The sequence below is a fragment of the Acomys russatus genome, chromosome 12 (assembly GCF_903995435.1).
Source record: "Acomys russatus chromosome 12, mAcoRus1.1, whole genome shotgun sequence".
Taxonomy (NCBI): Eukaryota; Metazoa; Chordata; class Mammalia; order Rodentia; family Muridae; genus Acomys; species Acomys russatus.
Window position 1 is genome coordinate 1,068,162 of NC_067148.1, and position 22,405 is coordinate 1,090,566.

At 36.3% G+C, this 22,405-nt stretch overlaps 1 protein-coding gene across 2 annotated transcripts in view; it reads left to right on the plus strand.

The window, feature by feature from the left end:
* The window catches only part of Gulp1 (GULP PTB domain containing engulfment adaptor 1), a 107,526-nt gene that overhangs the window by 26,613 nt on the left and 58,508 nt on the right, over window positions 1-22,405 (plus strand). For both annotated transcript variants that reach the window (XM_051153770.1, XM_051153769.1), the window contains exon 3: window positions 20,500-20,571. In XM_051153770.1, the coding sequence (XP_051009727.1) occupies window positions 20,500-20,571 (72 nt within the window). The remainder of the gene's footprint in view (window positions 1-20,499; window positions 20,572-22,405) is intronic.

A 22,405-nucleotide genomic window follows, 5' to 3' on the forward strand; every position in this document is an offset into this window, starting at 1 on the left:
CCATTGTCTTAAACTGTGGAAATGTTGCTGCATTCAGTTACACCCTGTTGCCCATTCTGATTGATTTTTACTGTGTGCACCTCTGTTCTGCAATATAGCAAGTAGGGCTGTATTTGATTGCTTTATCAGCCTCACAGTAGTTAGTGGCAAAGTGCACTGTTCTTATTCAACAATCAGAATTTGCTTCATTTGGATTTTAAAGGAAGATCAGTGTTTCTTTTTTAAGTATCTTTTTAGGTTTACTGGTATAAGGGTGTCTGATCCTCACATTGGAGTCACAAAAGTTGAGAGGTGCCATGTGGGTGCTGGAAGTTGAAGCTGGGTCCTCTGGAAGAGCAACTAGTGCTCTTAACCACTCGGCCATCTCTCCAGCCCAGATCAATGTTCCCTTAAAATGTTGTGCTTGGTTTTACAGTGCCCTAGTTTTGCTTTAGTATGTCTAAAGGATGTTCAAAAATATATATTGTTACTTCAGTGTTCATGAGAAGCACTGGGAAAGATTAGGTTATTTTCTTAGTATTTTAAGGTCAAATTGCAAACTAAATGAAATGCACAGGTAAAGCCAGTATTCCAGTAGCAATTAGCATGTTCCATCCAATATTTACCAGAAGCTGGTAATGAGTAGCAAGTTTGAGAAGTGAGAGCTGTGATTCTTCTTCCTGTTCACCAGCTGTGACCATGTTAATAAGTGTCAGACTGACCAAAGGTGATGATTCAGGAGGCTGAAAAGAAAATTACAGGAACTGAATCCATTGTCCTAGTGTCACATATACAAATTAGTCCTTGGGGACACCAGTCTTGTAATGACCCTAGCTGAATGCTTAAGAGGCAGTCTCCATGCAATTGGAAAGATTTCTCTTATTTTGCATAGTACAGAATTTTCTGAAGGTCCAAATGTGCTTAATAAGAATCCATGATGTCAAAATTGGATAGCAATTTATTTTAGCTATTCCTTGCCCTCATTTATCATATATTTGCTTTTCTATTCCCTCTTAGATGAGGACCATTATTTTCCCCAACATCTCTTTTCCTGTAGGTTCTATGAAATTAGATAAGGTTAGCAAAGACTGGGTACTCATTAAACCTAATTTTACTCTTGGAGGTACCAAATCCTACAAGCTATTTGGATGGTTGTAATTCCTCGGTCTCATGGTCTCTCTGTCACATTGGTAATCCTATGAGCTTCCTACTATGATTATGAAAACCTTATATGTGCTTACATGCATTGGTTATTATTATGACTTCATTTTGCAAACCAGTAAGTTAAAGCTAAGTGAAATTAAATGCCTTCTTTGAGGTTACAGATTGCAATCAGTTGTTGTATTTAGGTGCACATGACATGATTAGTTAACTAGGTGTCAGTCAGGAGAACGCTAAGCTCCTTTCTATACATAAATATGGCCTGTGTCCTGATAAGATTTTTCTTCTGTATTTTACAACAAATAGAAAACTTAACTTGGGGAACAAAATAACTTATGACAATCATCCTGACAGTCACTTGCTGTAGGACTGGATGGCCCTTGTTTTGTTTAATAAAAAACAAAAAAAGGAGTAATCTTATGTTACATCCAGCAATTAACATTTCTACTTCTCCTGTCATTAGTAATGCGTAACCGTCTTCAAGAGTATGTTGCCGTGATAGAGAAGACCAAGTGTCCTGTGCTCACAACCTCTCCAGATGCATGAACTAGAAAAGCCATTTCTCTGTCAGTCTAGCCCTCTTTTTCAATACTGATTGCATCCTCATGATTTTCTGAGGAATATTTCATATTTTTAAGCCCTTAATTTATAGAAGTTATTTTCTTCAGAAAAGACATTTGTTTTTGTTTGCATTAATTTCATACATAATTTGTTGTTTCCCTATTAGCATCATAGTACACAGAAAAGTAGTGACAGGATAAGGATCAGGTTTTTTAAAGCAGTGAATAATCTTAAATATGGAAGTTTCTGTGAGAAGAGGGAGAAAAGAGCTGCCTTTGGTGGTCATAAAAGGATGATGACCCATAGGTCCTTTTTAATTTGCCATGGAATACCTCACTCCTGGTGAGATAGCTTCTAAGGAAAAGATTGATCCTGTCTAGATGCTAAACAGTCACTGCTCAATTTACCAGGATGTATTTTTCATTCTGGACTTAGTTTTAACATAGATACTATTGTGTTTGTTATTAGTTCTATATGAATTCAATGATTGCTCATTGTTTTCTCTAAGGTGATGTCTATCATATAAATCCACTTGATAGAGATATTAATTACTATGTTAAAAAGAAAACTTTGTTTATTTCATTACCAAAGTTACAGAATATACAGAAATGGCATTCCATTTCCCTTAAGTGTTATTATGTTATTTTGAGACAACTTTCACCACATGCAGTACAAGGATGGGCTAATGTAGATAAAAAATAAGCTCTTTACTTATATAATATATATGAATTAACAATAGTTTAATGATCACTTGAATATTTGAAAATACCCAAAAATATAGCTTCTCAGAAGACCTTTTTTAAAGAGTACAGTAGCCATGCTTGGTGGTGTATGGCCATAATCCTAGCAGTAAGGAGAATAAGGCAGGAGGTTGGGGGTTTAGGAGCCTATCAGGGCTGCATAGTGAGTTCAAGGCCAGCGTAGGTTACACAGTGAGGTCCTGTGTCTAACCAATCTCTCTCTCTCTCTCACACACACACACACACGTAAAAACAATAGTATCAGCAATAAAGGGAATATTAATGAAAAATTTCTATTATTTTTGTCTTAGCTTATTAGTGCTGTTATAAGTAAAATTCCAAGTGTAACTTTAAAAAGAAATGTACTGTTTCTGAAGACTCAGAGGCTGGAAATGTAGGTTCCAGTTAGTTACATGTTTGGTGGCTGCTGAGGGATTGGTTACTTCTAAGTTGCATCTTGAACTTTGCAAAATAAACACTGTGTTCGTATTCAGGAGAGACACCATCCCATTAGTTGTCTTGAATATTATGGTCCCTCAAGACCCAAGGACCATGTCAGCAATTCACTTCTTTGTTTCTGTTTACAGTAATATCTTGTATGTAGCCCAAGGTATCTTTGAACTTAGAATCTTCCTATCTTTGCCTCCAAAGCACTGAAATTTCACGCCTGTGGCACTACATATGGCTCTACCTCTTGCAAGTTACACTTAGGAAACAAATTTTCCTGGCTGTAGTGGTTATTTTTCTTGTAAACCTAACTAGCAAATTAGAGTTTGCTTATAAAACTTTTCCTTGGACATTGCATGTAAAATTGAGTCTGACACATGACATTTTCCTGATTTCTAATGAGGTTATCCTGATAAAGTCAATCAAGTTCTTGACTTAATAATGTAAATATCTGATTTATTTGTTAACATTGTGGAACAGATGGCACATTTGATCCTTTGGGTTGCATTTTCAATCTTATTTTAAAATTTAAGCACTTTATTATTTATTTCTTGGTATGAGGAAGTGAGTGAGTGTGTAGGTGGTGGGTAGAGGTGTGCAGATGCATGAATGCCACTGCATACATGCTGAGGTCAGAGACAACTCTCCTGTTCTTGCTTGCCACTATGTGGAATTGGGAGATTGACCTCAGTTCCTCAAGCTTACAAAACTCTACCTATTGAGCTGTTGCATTGGTTCTCCGTGTGAACTGTTTGTATCTGATTATATGTGTCTAAGTGTAAACATTGAAGATTTGATAACTCTGTTTTAAAAATGCTGAACTTAACCGCTAAAGGTGCATTTTCCCCAATAATTACCTTCCCTTGGTTCACTACAACAGAATATCTCTAAAGTCACACCAACAATAACACTTTGGAGATCTAAGTAGCTGTAACCAATGGGTACAATAGAAGAAAATGCAATGACATCTAACCTCCAGTGTTAATGATAGACAGGAAAACTCTAAAATGTATATAGTCTGAAAAATAAAACTGACAAAAGATGTCATGATTTGTACATTTTAAATGTCCTAAATGGTTCTAGAAATTTATTTGTGATTTTAAAAGCACCATAGTCATATTGATACAGAACTATATACTAAAGGGAACCATTTAAAATTCAAGCCTTCGGTTCTATCTAGTATCCATTCCCTGCCCTATTACATAATGTGAATATGCACATGTTTGTTTATATGTGTGTTACATACAGTATATATTTGTAGTATATAGTATGAAATGTCCTGATGTATAATTCACATCCAAAATGTAACCTATAATTGAATTACTTACATTTACCTAGTAATTATGAAGAACACTATTTATCCAGGCAAGTAGAAAATAAAATGTAATGGCAAAAGTACTCAATGCTTTTCTCTTTGATTGAAAATTGAGAAGATAATGTCTTGAAACAAAGTCAGTAATAACAGAGAAACTGCCTTTATTTTCATGCAATTATAAACATAAACCAAATATCTAGCAGATTATCTGGCACTTTGTGGGTTGTGAAACATGTCTACATATAAGAACACATATATGGCTGCAAGTCCCTGTCCTATCACATGACTAATACAGCCTTTCATTTCATTCAGCAGTGAATCCCATGGTTAACCATTTTTTTCCTTCTTGCTGCTACTGAATAAAGCCATGTCTTACTTTAGGAATTGCTTCTAGCAACTACAGAGGATTTTATGGCTTTGTGTTACAAGCTAATTCTGGTTTTTGCTTTATTTTCTTTGCATCATTTTCCCCTTACTTTTTAAATCTATGACTTTCAAAACCAATGAATTTAAGCTACTTTAGATATATTTTGGTATGAAGTATTGTTGTTTCGCTGTTGTTTGCTTGCTTGTTTTAATTAGGAGTTATATTTTTTCCCTGAAGGCAATGCTTGGCCCCATAGGACCTTGAGATACAACATCATGAAGTTTCCACGTCTTCAGCTCTTTTCTGAGCCTTGTTGCTGCTTCTTTCTTCAAAGGAAAACCACTCCTCCTTGGGCATTAAGTCCCTGTTGCTTCTCAGTGATGGGTGTTCCCTCCTGAACCTTCCACTTTAACCTGGCACCTTCCACGACAGGTTACTCTGATTTTTTTCTTCCTTTTTTCTCCCTCTTAGATTTTGAATCTTTTGCCAACAATTTGTATTACCTTTCTCTCCTTATTAAAATTATTTACTTCCCTTGAGTCACTTGTTCATATATTTACCAATTTAAGTCATAGTCTATAATCACTCTGATCCAAAAAATTTCATAGTACAAGACACATTTCAAACTACAGACTATAATATTTTATATTCTATCAATGCAGGTTTACATGTTTTGAGTGATAATTATCTACATGTCAATAAATAATGTAAAGCATCATGACATAGTATGCTGGGTCTGCCTATTTAGCTCACATTTTACTTGTCCATTGTCTTTTCTGAGTAGTGAGTTAAATACAAAATATTATTCATATGAAAAAATATACTGAGGCTAACTGCTTTGACTTAAGTCAGTAAGTCTACCTATGCACTTATCTATACATTGAAATTTATACATATAAATCAGGGTTATTGAAATGTTCTGGATCATGCTCCTTAAATACTGTACCTGTACATGCATGAGCTGAGTGGTTCAACAAAATCAGCTTTAAGTTTTAAACAAATTACATTTGTTGAAACTTTGTGGCCTTTAAGTAACTCAGACTAACTTCTTTCATACCAATTGTAACCAGGTACCTGATCTTACTAATGGGGTCACCACACACAGAGTTCATTATACACTTCATTTATCAAAGATAATTATAGTGACCTGGCCAATCAGTTAGATCATTAAATTTAGAAATACACTTTCTGGAAAAGGGATAATCTGCAATATAATTATCACCTGATCATTTAATGATATATTTGGTGAAGATTTTGAAATCTAGGATCCTATACTCTGTTTGCTATATTACTGACATACATACATACATACATACATATATATATATACACATATAGTCTCTTCAAATCTCAGATTTATACTTATTAAGGGCCTCAAATTAGAATAAGTGCATGAAAATCACCAGTAAAGTTGTCCTAAAAACTGACCTTTTTCTTTTGCATTTAGTAGTATGAAGAAAGCCAGAAACCATTTAATTACAATTGGTTTTCACAATCTTCCTCAATTATTTAATTTAGAACAATTTAATTAAGGAGGCTATGTGACTTTTATCTAAAGAGGATGTAATTTTCATCCTCTCTTCAGAATAAGACAAATCTGTCAAACACTAACTTATCAAATATGAAGCTATAGTCCCGTTTTTTAGGCAGCAATCAGCTGTTTCACTGAAAGGTATTGCTGCTCGCACTTACAGAGAAGTACACCGAAACTGTAGAGTCACGGAAGCAGCTTAGGAAAGCGGCTAAGACGAAGATCTGTTATCCATCCTGGACAATATTATTTTCCAACAATTGAAACATCCGACGTTTGTACACACTTACAGGGGCATGGGATGATAAATTGATGCAAGTATAGAATTCAGATCCTTAACTCTGTGACCTGTAGGTGTGCTTTTCATCCTTGCATGTAAAACTAGACTTCATTGCACAATAAAAAGTCAGTGTCTGAAATCAACAGTTAACAAAAGGAACACTTTCATCTCTTGTGTTTACACAGAGATTTGTATTTTACACAATTTATGTGTTTAGGTAACACATTTCTCATCTTAATAAATCTGAATATTCAACGTAAGTGGAAGAAAGCCCACTACAACCATTCAGGACACTCCAAGGAGAGGACAATAGAACTGCTAAAACAGCGACTTGCCTTCTCTCCCTTTGGGTTTACTCTAGGCATTACCCACCAGCCCAGATACTTTGTATTTCCACCTGCAGGTTTTCATAGTCCTAGCTTGACTGATGAGCTCCCAGTCATGGCAGCTCCTCCAGCTCCAAGAGGCTGTCAACAACGACTTCAGGAAAGTGTTTGCTAATTTGCCAATTTGCCAGCTGTATGGAATGTTGTCTATCTTCAGATAACCAATCATGATAAGATGGCAATACCTCTCAGAGTCTTTGTTACATTTTATTGAATTGGCTTTCTTTGAGATTTGTTTAACAATGCGTCTTGCATTTGCAAGGTTATTTCAACCTCAATATTTATGAAAAATCAGCCTATGTTTGTAGCAGAAGAAAAATACCATTTATTTATTATTTTTTCTATATAGTAAGTAGCATTTATAACTTCTATGTTAACATATTGTATTGGAATGTGTGCAAGATACATCCGGAGATGAGGTGCAGATAAACATCATGATTCTCTTGTTAGTCTGTCTTGCTGAATTTTCACTTGTGAACAGGCACAATAATGCCACAGAACACTGTGGAAAACAGGGGGAAACTTTCAAGGAGTCTATTCTCACCACCTGGTTTCTTTGTGGCAAGGTCTTTCATTTTTCTGAAGCTGTGTTGTGTACTCCAGGCTAGCTAGCTACCAAATGTCTAGGTCATTCTTCTGTCTATGTATTCAAATTGGACCAGGTCATCAAGCTCAGGCATATAAAAAAATTTGCCTACAAGCCATCTCTCCTGACCGGCTTTTGGTCACTTTAAGCTGAACAAATGAAGTTAATTTCAAGACTAAGTCAGATATATATATATATATATATATATATATTTCATAATAAGCCTGATGTGCAAGAAGCTAAAAGAAATGATATGTCAAAAGCGTTTAAATAAAAATGTGGATCTGGACTGTAGGTGCTAGCTTTTAAACTATTTGTGGTTTTCTAATGCCGCTACCTTCCTTCCAACAGCCCAGCACTTGGGAAGAGAGAAAGAAGGCTAATAGGGACAGGGGACAGAGAGTGCTGTACACTTAGTTCCAGCTGGTTAGGGTCATCAAGTTCTTTGGGAACATACCAATCTCAGTTGTCAGAATATTTAGCTGTCCAGCAACAACAAAGGGCAAAAAAGAAGCAGGAAGAACAAGAAATCTTTTTCCTCTTCCATCTGTCTCCTCAAAACCCTCTTTTCCTCTCTGTGTACACACACACACACACACACACACACACACACGAGCAATGCCAAAGCAGCATTAATATATCAGGAATTTACATTTTTTCACTCACTGCTGTGTCTCCAGTCCCTAGGATCCTCTCCGAGTCTTCAGAATTAAACTCTTTCCAGCTGGCAAAGACCATGCCCATCTCAGAGCCCCACGAGACAATTCTTGCTGTGGATAAACTAAGGCAGTCTCATATCCCACACTTGGGATTAAAACAAAAGCCTGTTTGCATAACGTAACTGACATGTTAAAGAAACCAAAACTTCTACTACACTGGAGAGGTGGTTCACTGGTCAGAAGGGCTGGCTGCTCCTCCAGGGACTTCAATTTAATTCTCACCACCTGTGACTGCCTGGAACTCAGCTCCAGATGCCCCAGTGGTGTCTCATCAGTTATTTATGTACACAAGTTCACATGACATATACTTGCACATACACATAAGTAAAACTAAAATAAATATTTTTAAAAGTTGAAAGTGCTAGCCAGGTGTGGTGGTATATACCTGTAATCCTAGCACTCTGGGAGGCAGAGGGAGTTGGATCTCTGTGAATTCAAGGCCAGCCTGGTCTACAAAGTGCAACCTGGACAGCCACAGCTACACGGAGAACCCTTGTCTCAGAAAAATAAAAAATAAAGAAGGTTAATATCTATATTCTAAACTTTAGGCATATTGATCAATGAAGGTTCATACTTCATTAGTTCCAATTCATATATTTGCCAAGTGTTTGTTTCACAGCTCCAATAATAAATGGAATTGAACATCATAAGATTCATCTCAAAATCTGGTTCTGCTATCTGAAAGCAGTAAGCTTGAATATGTGATATATTCATCATGCATGTGATGGGAAATAGGAATGCGTTCCCCTTTTTTATGCTGCAATACAGTTCTGTAGGGAAGAAAATAAAATTATCTTTAAATTTGGAATTATAGTCACTAATCAAGTTATAAAAAGTTTAGATATATTCTAATAAAAACATAAAGGTCTGCACTAAAACCAAGATTAGTAGTCTCAAATATAGCTGAAAAATACACTCAGGAACTGCCCTGGAATATACTATGATTGAATTTTTTTAAGGTCAAAAAAAAAAAATTAAGGAAAAATCAGGTGTATTGAGGAAAAAAAGCCTAAATAAAATTGCCTTTAGCAAAGAAACATATCTCAGCTTTAAAATAGGGAAATTTGCCAAATTGGTTGTAGATGTATATAGCATTTGCTAATTGGAAGAAGAACCTGAGTTGTGCCAGAGCATCAGCATAGCTGCTTGCTTTTATACGCATGGTGATGAGAGAATTAGGCTATTAATTGCTGAGGCAAGCAAGCAAACAAACAAACAAAACACGCTGCAGCATGTCTTCAGCTGCTTACAAGGCAGGATTGATAAAGAGAGGCAGGTGGACCCAATTGATCAGACTGGCCTGCCTGCCAGGACACAGCTGTTTTGGAGTTCTCAGAGCTTCAATTTTTCCATCTGCTACCTACAGTTCCTAGCACATTTCTTTATTCGCTGAAGCTTTTGGGTTTCAGTAATTAATTGTGTTGATTTTGTGAAAAGATGAACCTGACCTTTGTTTAAAAGAATAAAACCTTTTGTAGTATCTCTCTGGTATTGTTGGACCCTAGAGTCCACTCGGGTAGGGGGTTGTCGCGAGAGAACACTGGAGGACCACAGTGTTGATGCAAAAGCACAAGGTTTATTGCTGACAGGGGACCTCAGCACTCACTCGGGAGGGAGGCACCCTGAGTCACTGTTACAGGCTACTCTAAAAGGCTAAAACCCGCAAAGGTTAGGAGAGGCTGCATGCCCTATGTTAGAATTGGCTCTGGTGGTTGCTAAGGGTGCTTGTCTAAATATTATTGGCTATTGCAGGGGTCGTTGGTCTTGGGGGCTATTCTTGGCAGGGAGGGGTATTGGGGAGTTTCCAGAGAATTTCCAGATGGTATTTTTCTGAGAATTGTTTACCTTAGTTGAAATTGTTTATCTCAGTTGGCCACCTTGATCTCAGAAACTGAAACTGGCCTTCAATTCTTTCTGGGTCATTTTCCCAAGCTTGTCTGAGTCATGTTCCCAGGCTTAGGCTAAGAGAGAAAGCCTTACAGTATCTAAATCAAAATGCTGCAGACCTGATCCTATCATAGAAAGGACCTGTCCTGGGAGGAAGTATTTACCTAGATCTTACTATGGTGATGCCAGCTGGACTCTCCTATGCCAATTTACTCATTTCTTTCTTAGGGGGTTATCTGTCTAAACTGCTGGTTACATGTACTAAGGTTCAGAGACCTGGTATATGATGGAGGCAAAAATTAAAGGTGCAAGACCATGTTATTTATCCTGTTAAAGCCTTTTTGTACAGTCCTACTTGGTTGCACCTGCAGGGATCTTTGACTTTTCTTTTATTCCTGTATCTAAATATCTGGAATGCAGCCTGTCACATAGTATGTTTTCATCCTGTTCTTATTAATGTTGGGATTTGGAGGCAGATGCTGATTGATTGCATAAAACAACATGTTTCTTGTCACCAATAATTAGCTGTGTCAGCTGTTTCAATTATTGACGACTTTTTTATTGTGTTGTCTGTTTACCTGTTTCTGTTCTTTACTTGAGTCTATACCACTAAGCCTAAGAGAAGAAAGTCCAGAAGGCTATGCCCGTATCCATTGTTCTTGCTCTCCCAACATGCTAATGAGAGCCATGAACCAGCAATGCTGTGTTGCATCAGTTAGGCCAAGGTGGTCAGTTAATGAAATCAGGAAAGGTGCACTTTAATGTATGGGTAACCCACAGTCTTATTCAGCAGAGGTAAGCACAGCTTCTCCCCAGCAAAGTTAATCCCCTCCCCATCCTAAGCAATAAAGACAGTCATTTGAGATGTAAAATTCCTAGTGTAATCATTCATCTTCTATGGTGGTGCCTTCTTCAAAATGGCTTAAGATTTCCCAACTAAAATGCTTACTTACACCCAGAAATCTTTGTTTGGGTGATACTGTATATTTGACAGTTTCTTTGACAATCTAATTGAATTTCTCTCAGAGAGTGAGATTTTAGGTAGAGCAGAGTGAATGAACTGTGAGAAAGACCAAACATGCCTTCTTCAGTCCTATAAAGCAAGGGCAATGCCAAAGCAACATTAATATATCAAGAATTTACATCAGTTTTATTTACTGCTGTGTGTCCAGTCCCTTAGAATACTACTGGGTGAACAGATAATACACAGTCAGTGTTTAAAGAAATGTATTAGGATATAGAAACAAAACTAATGACCATATGGATAATTATCATGACAGTGTGGTGTCTTTCCTGGAAAGTACTATGAAAGCTATGTTTTAGGAAGGGGTGAGGTTATTTCTGGGATGTTTACTCAAAAGGGGTGGGGAAAGAGCATACTGAGCCCAGGGGGATAGATAAGGCTCTTGAAACAGTAAAGGTTCTTCAAATGAATGCATTTGAGGTCTAGAGTAAAATCAAGTCAGTGGAGGAAGGAGGTTTGGCAGAAATTTAAACCCAGAGCAAAACACTATGCTGTGCACTGTAATGTGAAAAGGGTGGGGAAAAAAAAAAAAAAACTAAGACTAAGATAGTATCTTAGTCAGGAATTCTATCACTCTGATAAAACATCATGACCAAAAGTAACTTGAGGAAAAAAGGCTTATTTCAGCTTGAAGCTTATCAGTCTGTCACTGAAAGAAGCCAGGCCAAGAAATCAGAGAAGATACCAAGGAGCCTGCAAGAGGAACAGAGACCATGGAGGAGTGATGTTACTTACTTGCTCATGTGTCTCGCTCAATCTGTTTCTTACGGAACCTAGGAGCACAGTTCAGGAGTGACACTTCCCACAGTGAGCTGGGTTCTCTGCAGTCATTCATCAATTTAAGAACATGCATCACATCTTGTCCACAGGCTAATCCTGGGAGACTGCTTTTTCAGTTGAGGTTCCCTCTTCCTAAAAGACTCTAGCTTATGTCAAATTGACATCAAACGAAGCAGCATGGATGAGTAACAGATGTCCGTGGGTTCACTGTTGTTTTGCAGCTAACACAATATCCAAAGAAAATTACATTGGTAACAATGTTGGAAATAAAACGAATTTTCTTTCACTGATACCAGCATACTTTAAAAAGTCCCTTAAACTGTCTAGAAACAGGATGAATATTTCTTAGAGTCATAATGACTTGTTATAAAGAACCTTGAGAAATAATCTTATTTATTAGAAACTATTATGTAACAGATCCTCTGAAAACCAGAATGAACACTTCATGAAGGATATAGAAATATATGTCGATATACTATTGTCTTGTCTCATGTTGTGTGTATATTTCATTGAAGTGTAATGCATTTTACAATAAGTTACAATGATAACTTTAAAATTCAATATTTTAAAAATACAATACAAAGGACAATACAGGAGGTAAACTTTAAACCCCTTCCCAGATCTAGCCAATGGTCAGAATATTCTCCACAGTTGAGTGGAGAGTGTGATACGACTTTCTCACGTACTCTGGTGCCTCACATTTGACCATGTCCCCTGGAGGGGGAGACCTGGTGGCACTCAGAGGAAGGACAGCAAGTAGCCAAGAAGAGACTTGATACCCTATGAGAATATATAGGGGGACGTAATCCCCCTCAGGAACAGTCATAGGGGAGGGGAATAATGGGAAAATGGGGGGGGGGAGGAATGGGAGGATACAAGGGATGGGATAAACATTGAGATATAACAAGAATAAATTAATAAAAAAAAAATTAAAAAAAAATACAATACAAATTTGAGAGGAAAAAATATGTGTGTATATGATATAAGGGTCCTTGCTGTCTCCCAGCCAAAATCTAAATCAGATTACTTAAAATGGCTTTTCTCTATTGTAAATGATTGGGTCTTTTTGTTTTCTTCTTGTGACTGTTCTGTTTTATCATCTTAACCTAAATTAGTTTCATTGATTACCCTTGCTATGCCCAAAATGTCATTCAACATTTTACAGCACTGTTTCCCCATTTTATGAATGAGAAAACAGACAATGAGAAGTTCACTACATACAACATGGGATGAGTATCTTGAATTTAGTTTATTGCCTGAACAACAAACCAAAAGCCTCTTTGACTACATAACATTTTCAATGTTTTATATAAGAGAATATATATATATATATATATATATATATATATATATATATATATATATATATATACATACATATATATTAACTAGTCAAATGCATGTGGTAAAGAGAGTCATGTGATTCCAACTATCAGCCAGATCTAATGGACCATGGCACTTTCCATTCTTTTCTGTTTTGCTTAAAGGAACAGGAATGAATAATGTGATAGAGAGAGCTTTTAGGGCTAAGATTCTTCTAACAGGTCTTCTTATTGCCCAGATTTCCTCTAGAAAATGATGAGATGAGATTGGAGTACCTCTGTAGTCACTGCATTTTCTTTTTTTCAATCATCTGATTCTTTTTGAGAAAAAAATTATTAAGCCATTGCCTTTTGTTTTCTGTAAATGTTCATTTTATATTCAGTCACACTTCTTTAACCTTTATGTAAGTGGATGCCTTGCATTCATTCCATCAGCCCCAGTCCTACCCTGAAGGGCACCAGGCTGTGGAACTCTTGCTTCCTGCTGCCTTGTACTGTGAGTGGACTTTGTGTTCAGTTTGAGAGCACTTATACAGCCTGCATAAGTTCTTTGAAGAAATCAGTTTTGTTTCAGCCTACTAAAACAACACACCCCATGTGTATCTAAAAGGAACATATGGTTTCATAGAAAATAATGAAATAAAATGAGAAACTTCCAATTAAATATAAAAGGTAAATAATCCTTTTAATACTAAGCTTATTTTTTATTCTTCTATCAAAACAACTTGGACCTACTTTAAAAGGTACCTTTTAGATTGGCTAAAGTTTTGATTAAAACCTGTCTTTTTGGTGGGTCTGTTTTAATTTTTTTCAGGATTATGGTTTTGGCAATCAAGTAATAGGTTTAAATCCAATTGTATCTCACCTTTCTTTTGCAACTAGAAGTTAACATGTGCTTTAAAAGACAGCTGTTCCTGTATTTTTGGCTCCGTAACATGGTAATTCAGCCAAATAAGATATATAAAGTTGAACTTGTTTTCTTATATACAACCAATATACTAAACTGATTGAGAAGTCAAAAGGTTAAAAAGTGCTTTTTTTAAAAAATCACATGATGATGATTTCAACACGACTTACACAATTTTCCTATTATATTTATAGTTTGCATTGTTGGTTACAAAGGTATCTTCCCATTATTTATCTTTTTGTAACGAGAATATCATTGGTTAATATGCCACCAGTATTTTTTATTAATCTTCGACTTTAATATTTTTTATATTTTAACATGTATTTCTCTTAATATTTTGAAATTATTGTATGTATCAAATACATACAATAAAGTGGCATTTTTGAATTTGATATAAGTAATATGAACATTTAATATTTTTGTTTAAATTAAGTCTTTCATGTGCTAATAGTGACACATTTCATAGCAGACCCAATAAATCCTTAGTTACTTAATTGTTTTTTATTTTAACTTATTTACTTCTTATTTTCAACCTTCATTATTTCTCCAGTGATTTTTAAATATTTGAGCCAGCAAGCAAAACAGTTTAAATGGCTCCATATTGATGTGCAAGACTGCTCTCTACTGGCAAAGAAGCAAATCCTAATACAAGCCTCAGGAAAAGTCCATTTTAAGTTCTACTTGAAAATGAGAGTGGAATTCTGCAGCTTTCCCATTCTTCTGTGAAGGGATTACTGTGACTATAGTAAGAGGAAGAGGATAAAAGAGGGAACTCATTGGGATCTCTGAAACTTTAAGTCATTGATAGTTAATATGACACATGCTAATGTAATCTTCAATAATTACATAAAATAAATATCTTATTCACTAGGAAACTTAATGTACATTTTTATACCTTCAATTTCAATGGCCTATAGACATAAAATACTCATTTTTGTGCATCTGTAAATTTTCTAATATATTGAACTGAGAGATGCATGCTTTTCATCCTGTGTGTGGAATATTAAATTATATCTACAGATGTTCTGTGTTTATGAAAGTCATTTTGAAATATTAAAAAAGACATGATATAGTTTGTAAACTATGAGGGAAATATATACCACATTTCCATACTTTTCAATATAGACTAACAATGCACTGAATATTTCTTTCAGGTCGGTAAGTTACAATAGATGGAACTTTATCTGGCCACTAACAGCAGCATCTTGAACAGTATTGCTAACTCTGGTTCTTTGGTGGTGTTAGTAACATCACATTCTAATTTCTCTTGCCATTATTTTCTGAATATTTCCTTAAGTCCTTTGTAACAGTGGTCTCTTGGTTTCTTTGGAAACCAAGGTCTTTGAAGTCTCCATCCTCAAGTTAGCCCCCAACCCTCCCTCCCTGCTTCCCTCCCCTCCTCCCCCGTCTTCTCTCTCTCTCCCCCCCCTTCTCTCTCTCTCTCTCTCTCTCCTCCTCTCTCCTCTCTCTCTCTCTCCTCTCTCTCTCTCCCTTCTCTCTCTCTCTCTCTCTCCCCTCTCTGCCTCCCTACATCCTATTCTAATGTAATACCTAGGAGAATTTCTTCTAAACTCCAAACTTATAAACATAGTTATTAGAGTCTGCATCGTTTTTAAAAGAGACTTTTAATACAAATAATAATGGATTTCTAGATGACCTCTCCAAAAGCACATAATAAATTATTTACCTTCTTCTCAGCAATCTCTTCTAAATTCTCCTCTTCTGCTTTCATGTTGACTATGGCTACTGTGTAGGACATTTATTATTTTTTTCTTTGTCATTGGTACATGAATGCTGAGCTAACTTGTATATTTTCAATCCTCATAGTGCCGAGTCTATTCCTCTGGAACTACAACTTTGATTCTAAGAATGTGGCCATTTTTTTCTCCTGGTCTCTGTTTCTAGAAACCTATGTGGTTTGATATTAGGTTTTGTAGTACACAGTTTCTCACATTTTCCAGGATTATGTGAAGGAGATACTGAACCCAGGGCCATAGTTCCCCACCCACAGTTTCTGAGTCAGTAGAATTTGTATTTTTATCAATTTTTACTGACAATGCTGATACTACTACTTCACTGAACAAATTTTGGTCTAGACTTCCCTAGACTAGTTTTCTAATTGTTCTATTTTTAACATCTAACTTTTACAACTGTTTGTTTCCTTTTGTTGGCCTTCCTTCCATCAGATATGTGCTGATTCATATCTTTTTTAGCTGGATTAATTTCACATTATCAGTGAATTCTTCTCCAAAGATTCTGTCTGAAACAGTGGGGTGGGGGGAAGCAACACAGATAGGCAATGGCACACAAGTGTGCTGCTGTCTGCACTTTCTCCTGCCTCTTCTCAAGAGGCATCCGAGGTTCTGAGTAATTCAGTTATGTGCCTAATATCAGCCATCACTGTTTTTCCTACTGGAAGGTAAACAGTATAAGACTTATTTTGTTGTTTTTGGTTTTGCTTCATTTTGTTCGCTAGTGCATCCCCAACTTCCATAATGACTTGAAAATAGTGTATTTTCCATTTAGCATAATGTCGTGCATTCACATGATCACCTTGGACTTCCTGTGTATTTGGAGATGATTTTGAGTTTTGTGTGTGAGAAAAGATCTCACTATATAGACCTGGCTGGATAGGTAAATCAGGCTATCCTTGAACTCACAAAGCTCCATCTGCCTTAGTGCTGCTATTAAAGGAGTGTACCACCATGCCTAGCTATTGGATTTTTTCTTTCCTGATTCAATACCTCTTGAATACTGGTAATACAGGCATAGTATGTTTTATGTTGTGCTGGAGATTGAACCCAGAGCTTCTTTGTGCTAGGTAAGCTCTCTATACCCTCAGGACAGATAATCATTCTTGATGAATTTCTTCAACTTTATCTGTCTATTATTCCTATTACTTCTCAAATTGTCCAAACCATATTTTATTAATTAATTAATTTCTTCATTTTACATCCTGGTTGTAGCCTCCTCCCTCATCTCCCCCTAGCCCTACCTTCCCTTTTCCCCCGCCCCTGCCCTATTCTGCAGAAAAGGTAGGGCCCCTTCCCATCCTCCTCTGTTGATCAAGTCGCATCAGGACTGAGTGTGTCCTCTTCCCCTGTGGCCTGGCAAGGCAGTCCTGCTAGGCAGAAGTGACCAAAAAACAGGCAACACAGTCCATATCAGGGACAGCCTCCACCATATGAAGCCTGAGCTTCCCGTTGGCTACATGGGCATAGGGGGGCCTAATTCCAGTCCATGCATGGTCCTAGGTTGGTGCTGCAGTCTCCACAAGTCCCACTGGGCCCTCATTAGTTGGGGGAGAACATCAACCCACCCACAAAAACTCTCACCCAAAATTTACCTTGCCTACAAGACATGCTAGGATAAAGATAGAGCAGAGATTGACCAAATGTCCAACCAATGCCTGGCCCAATCAAAGACCCACCCTATGGAACAGAGCCAATTATTTAGGATACTGTGCCTTGCTTGGAGACAGGAGTTTAGCAGAGTTGTCCTCTGAGAGGCTCCATCCAGCAGTTGTTCAAAACGGATGCTGAGATACACAGCCAAACATTGCGAGATCATAGGGAGTCTTACAGACAACTCCTGCCAGGGAGAAGTGACCAAAAGCAGGCAACAGAGTCCATGTCTAGGACAGCCCCCACTCCCCTTACTTGAAGACCCACGTGAAGTTGCCCATTGACTACATCTGTGTAGGGGGCCTAGATCCAAAGGAGGAAGGATAAAAGAACCCAGAGGTGACAGGAACTCCACAAGAAGACCAACAGAGCTTAAATCACGTTAATATTTGTGTGTGTTCTTGTTTTCTAAGTGATGTCTTCAAGTATTCTGTTTTTATTATGAATTAAATATACTGACCTTAAGGTTTGTCTTAGCTACTTTTCTAATACTGTGAAGAGACCAAGGCAACTCATAAAAGAAAAAGCTTATTTGGGGCTGGCTTACAATTTCAGAAGCTTAATGCATGACCATCATGGCAGGGAGCATAGTAGCAGGCAGAAGGTATTAACACAGTGTTGAAATTGTCTCTCAGTATTTACACACTGAGATGATGATCAAGATGTAGACAGAGAACTAATAGTGTCCTCTGCTGCTTTCTTCCTTTGCTTTTGTAAATCAGATGATACTCTATCCCACTGGATGATGCTGCTTGAATTCAAATGAGTTTTCCCATCTCTGTTCATCCCCTTTGACCATATGCTTGCAAATAGAGGTGTGCCCTTCCCACCCCAAATTAGCCATCAAGGTGCACTCGAGTTAGATGGGGGTCTTCCCAGAGGACAGAAGTAAATAGGGAGAAAACCTCCATCTAACTCAAGTGCACATTGATGGCTAATATTTACCATTAACTCAATGTACTTATAAAACATATTGCTATATATTTTTGTGTGTGTGTAATTTCCTATTTTTAATTTTATGTGAATATTAATTATATCCATATTAGTGAAAACTATTGTTTCTTATTATCTATTTGTCATTATTTTCTTTTTTTAAATTTTATTAATTTATTCATATTACATCTCAATGGTTGCCCCCTCCCTTGTATCCTCTCATTCCTCACTCACTCCCATTTTCCACTTACTCCCCTCCCCTATGACTGTGACTGAGGGGGACTTCCTCCCCCTGTATATGCTCATAGGGTATCGAGTCTCTTCTTGGTAGCCTGCTATCCTTCCTCTGAGTGCCACCAGGCCTCCTCATCCAGGGGACATGGTCAAATATGAGGCACCAGAGTACGTGTGAATATTGCTATATTTTATCTGTATTTCAGTTGCTCTTTATGATGAATTTTACAATGATTGAAGAGCAGTATTAGTATTTTTATTTAAAGAATAGTCAGAAAAAACCACCGTTCAGGGATTTATAACATTTCCACATACCAAGTCTAGAGCATATTCTGGTACCTGACATGATGTTTAAGTTTCACAAGTAAAACCTGGATGCATGTACATAAGTAGAATGTATTTAATTAGTAATTATGACTTTTAAAATTTGAAATATAAGAGTAATTATAAGAAATAAAACTTTTTCAGTTATTAGTTCATCATCAACTTTGTGTGTATGTATTTGTATGTGTGTGTACATGTATGTATCTATATGTGTATGTGTGTACATGTATAGATATGTGTGTATATGTTTGTAAGTATATGTATGTTTCTGCATGTATGTATGTGTGTATGAATACGTGTGTGTGTATGTATTTGTATGTGTGTGTACATGTATGTATCTGTATGTGTATGTGTGTACATGTATAGATATGTATGTATATGTTTGTAAGTATATGTATGTTTCTGCATGTATGTATGTGTGTATGAATACGTGTGTGTGTGTGTGTGTGTGTAGTGTGTATGCTGGTTTTGAACTCACTCTGTAGTCCAGGTCGGCCTCTGATCCCTACCTCAATATTCCTAGTGCATGAATTACAGGTGGGTGGCACTCTGCCAGGCTCTAAATGTATTTATTAAATATGTAATGTAAAGATGAGGTAAGTAGCAAGTTCCACATTAAGATGTCTTTTGGATAAGTTCCATCAGGTTCCTTAAACATAATGCTATGGAAAATAGCTTTAAGAGGGTCCTAGGGTAGTGATGGGTATGAATTTACTTATAATGTTCTGAAGGATGTCCATAATTTTCCCATATGTGTGTATTTGTATATAATAATACTTGCGACTAATGTCAATTCTGCCCAAGTATGACTATTATTCTCCCAAATTATCATCATTTATTGTTATTGTCTGGCATTGACATGATATGCCCTTCTAGCTCAAGTTTTGTTTACAGGCAAAATACTCTTCTTTTCCCATACTTGCTAATGGTAGCTTAGTGGTGACTGTTTGTTAGTGGCTTTGAAAAATTCAGAGATTTAAGAAAAGGAGTCTACCATATGGATTAAGTATGAACTAAAAAGATACTGTTAAATCTTTTGTTTTTCAACCCTTTATTCTTTGCCTGATCTGACATGGTGCTTTCAAACCTGGCAGCACGTTAAATGCAGCTCTGGAGTTCTAATATGTATCGACACAATGGCTCTGCTCCAGACATGTGAAATATGATTTGTAACTAGCTAAAGGATGTCTAGCCTTTGAATTTAAACTTTCAAAGAATGACCATCAATCCCAGTATATTCAGCCTTGAGAGTGTGACTAATGATAACATGAATCCATTGTAATTAGCAAAAGTAATTGGAGTTAGCATTTACTAACCTTTAACTGTTGAGTTTAAGTTTGTCTCTTTGGAACAGTGAAATAACTTCAGTTTTCTTTCTAGCGGGAATCTTCAAATAAAAAATTTAGGTAAAAAATATTTTTAAAAAACTTTTGAAAAATCAGAGTGGTAAATTGTCAAATGATGTATTTTCATGTGTTATACACAAATTGAGTAAAAATTGCTCTACGCAGTTAGGATTTGAGCTTGAAGTTCTGCCTAGCTTTCTTTATGAAGAGTAGCAGCTTCAGGTGGTTCAGTGATGGGATTTAGTAAACCCATGTCTCATGTTCAGTTTCTTGGCAGTACAGAAGTGGAGCAACCAAAGGGAACAGAAGTCGTGAGAGATGCTGTCAGGAAGCTGAAGGTAAGGCTATTTGACAGAAAACCTATAAGTAAACATTCTGTGGGGTCCCACGAAAATGTCACTCACATCATGGAAAAATGTACTCACCAGCCATTTCTTTGCCCTATTCATTGGGTGATAATTGAGGCTGACTTTTATCTGAGAAACATTTCTAATCACTAGTAGAGAGTTTATTTAAGGACTTTGAAGTTTGTGGCAGCACTTAAACTAGGATTCTGTTTAATTGTTTTAAAAATGGTCCAGATTCTGACTAGAGCACAACCAGAATGCATCTTAAAAGAATAATGATGTTGTCAATATTTCTTTATACCTTAGGAATTCTTCATTCATCATCTCAAATATGAAACCAAAATTATTCTGTTTATTTTGACCATGCCAAAGATAAATTTGAATTTAAATAGCTTCTAAAACTATCACTAATATATATGCATTTTGTGGAGTTTTATATGGCATATCTGTATATTTTCATATTTATAAATGAACTCTTATTGATGAATATAGTGAGAAGGAACAAGACAATTAAAATGCATACTTAGTGAACAATAGTTTTTATTAAATGTGTATCTTTCACAAATAATATAAATTTAATCAATAAAATATATCGGTCAAAAAACCTTGTTTTTCAGACAAGTATATGTAATAGGAGAGAACCCTGCACTAGTGAGCATGAGTAAGGCAATGGTTTTTAAGCTACGATTGTTGTAATGTTTCTTTTATGTTGTATCTAAGGTCAGAAGCTATGATACAGAATATATTAATATTTACAGTAATTCTTCTTTTTGCTATTATATAGATATGACCAGAGGGTGGCACTGTGGCTCCACTAGAAATAGAAACTACCACATGTCCATGACCTCATTTTGATTTTCTGGTTATTTTTCTCAAACACATACATCCTGACTCTTTTAGTGCATATTTTGTAATGTTACAGATTATTTTCTCATTTAACTAAAAATGTTATTTATACGTAGTCTTCCTTCAAAGTGTGCGTTTTAAATGTAGTGGCTTTGATGTTCGATAAGAATTAGAAATATAAGCACAGTGCAGGGTGACGGGAGTCTTAAAGGATTTTCAGTAATGATGTTTTCACACCCTAATCTCTAGAGACTTGGGTGTTCACTCTTTTGTGACTGTAGAGAATTAATAATTTATAAATTGTAGTGTAATAGTTTGTGTAAGAATGGAAATAGTTTCATATTCTGTTTTTGCCAAAACAACATGTCATTTTTCTATTTCTTAATTATTCCATAGCCTGAAAGCAGTAAGTATCTAAACCGTGACACTATAAAACTTAGGACTGTTCTCATAATGAATTTCATTTTTAGAAGGGGTCTGTTTCACTACATTCAGTACAAATGCCAGTACTCAATATGTTTTCACAATTTCTTATGCCTGAATATGAATACACACTGGAACATTGATACTAACTCACCAGTATCTCTGAGACATAAGCAAGAACAACATATGGTTCCTGGTTGAAAGGCCCTAGTCAAAGAAGCTCAATTCAAATGCATGAAACTGCTTCAATATAGTATAGCCTTTGGGAGTCACTGTCAAGACATGTTCGTCAGCTTAGGCCTTCATCATTGGATTTTACTCTGTGTAGCATAACTCTGATTTTTCATTTCAGTCATTTTTCTTCAACTGATCAATTATTTAGAATTTAATTATATATAAACAGTATGACTATTGGGACTTATTTATCAACTTAAGTAGGGAAAACACAAAGTATTGTGGGACTACAAAATAATTTGAAGATCACATGATAGTATACATAAGTGATACCCTTAAACTCCTACCAGCTAACTCGTATAGCTGATAAACACCTTCAGCA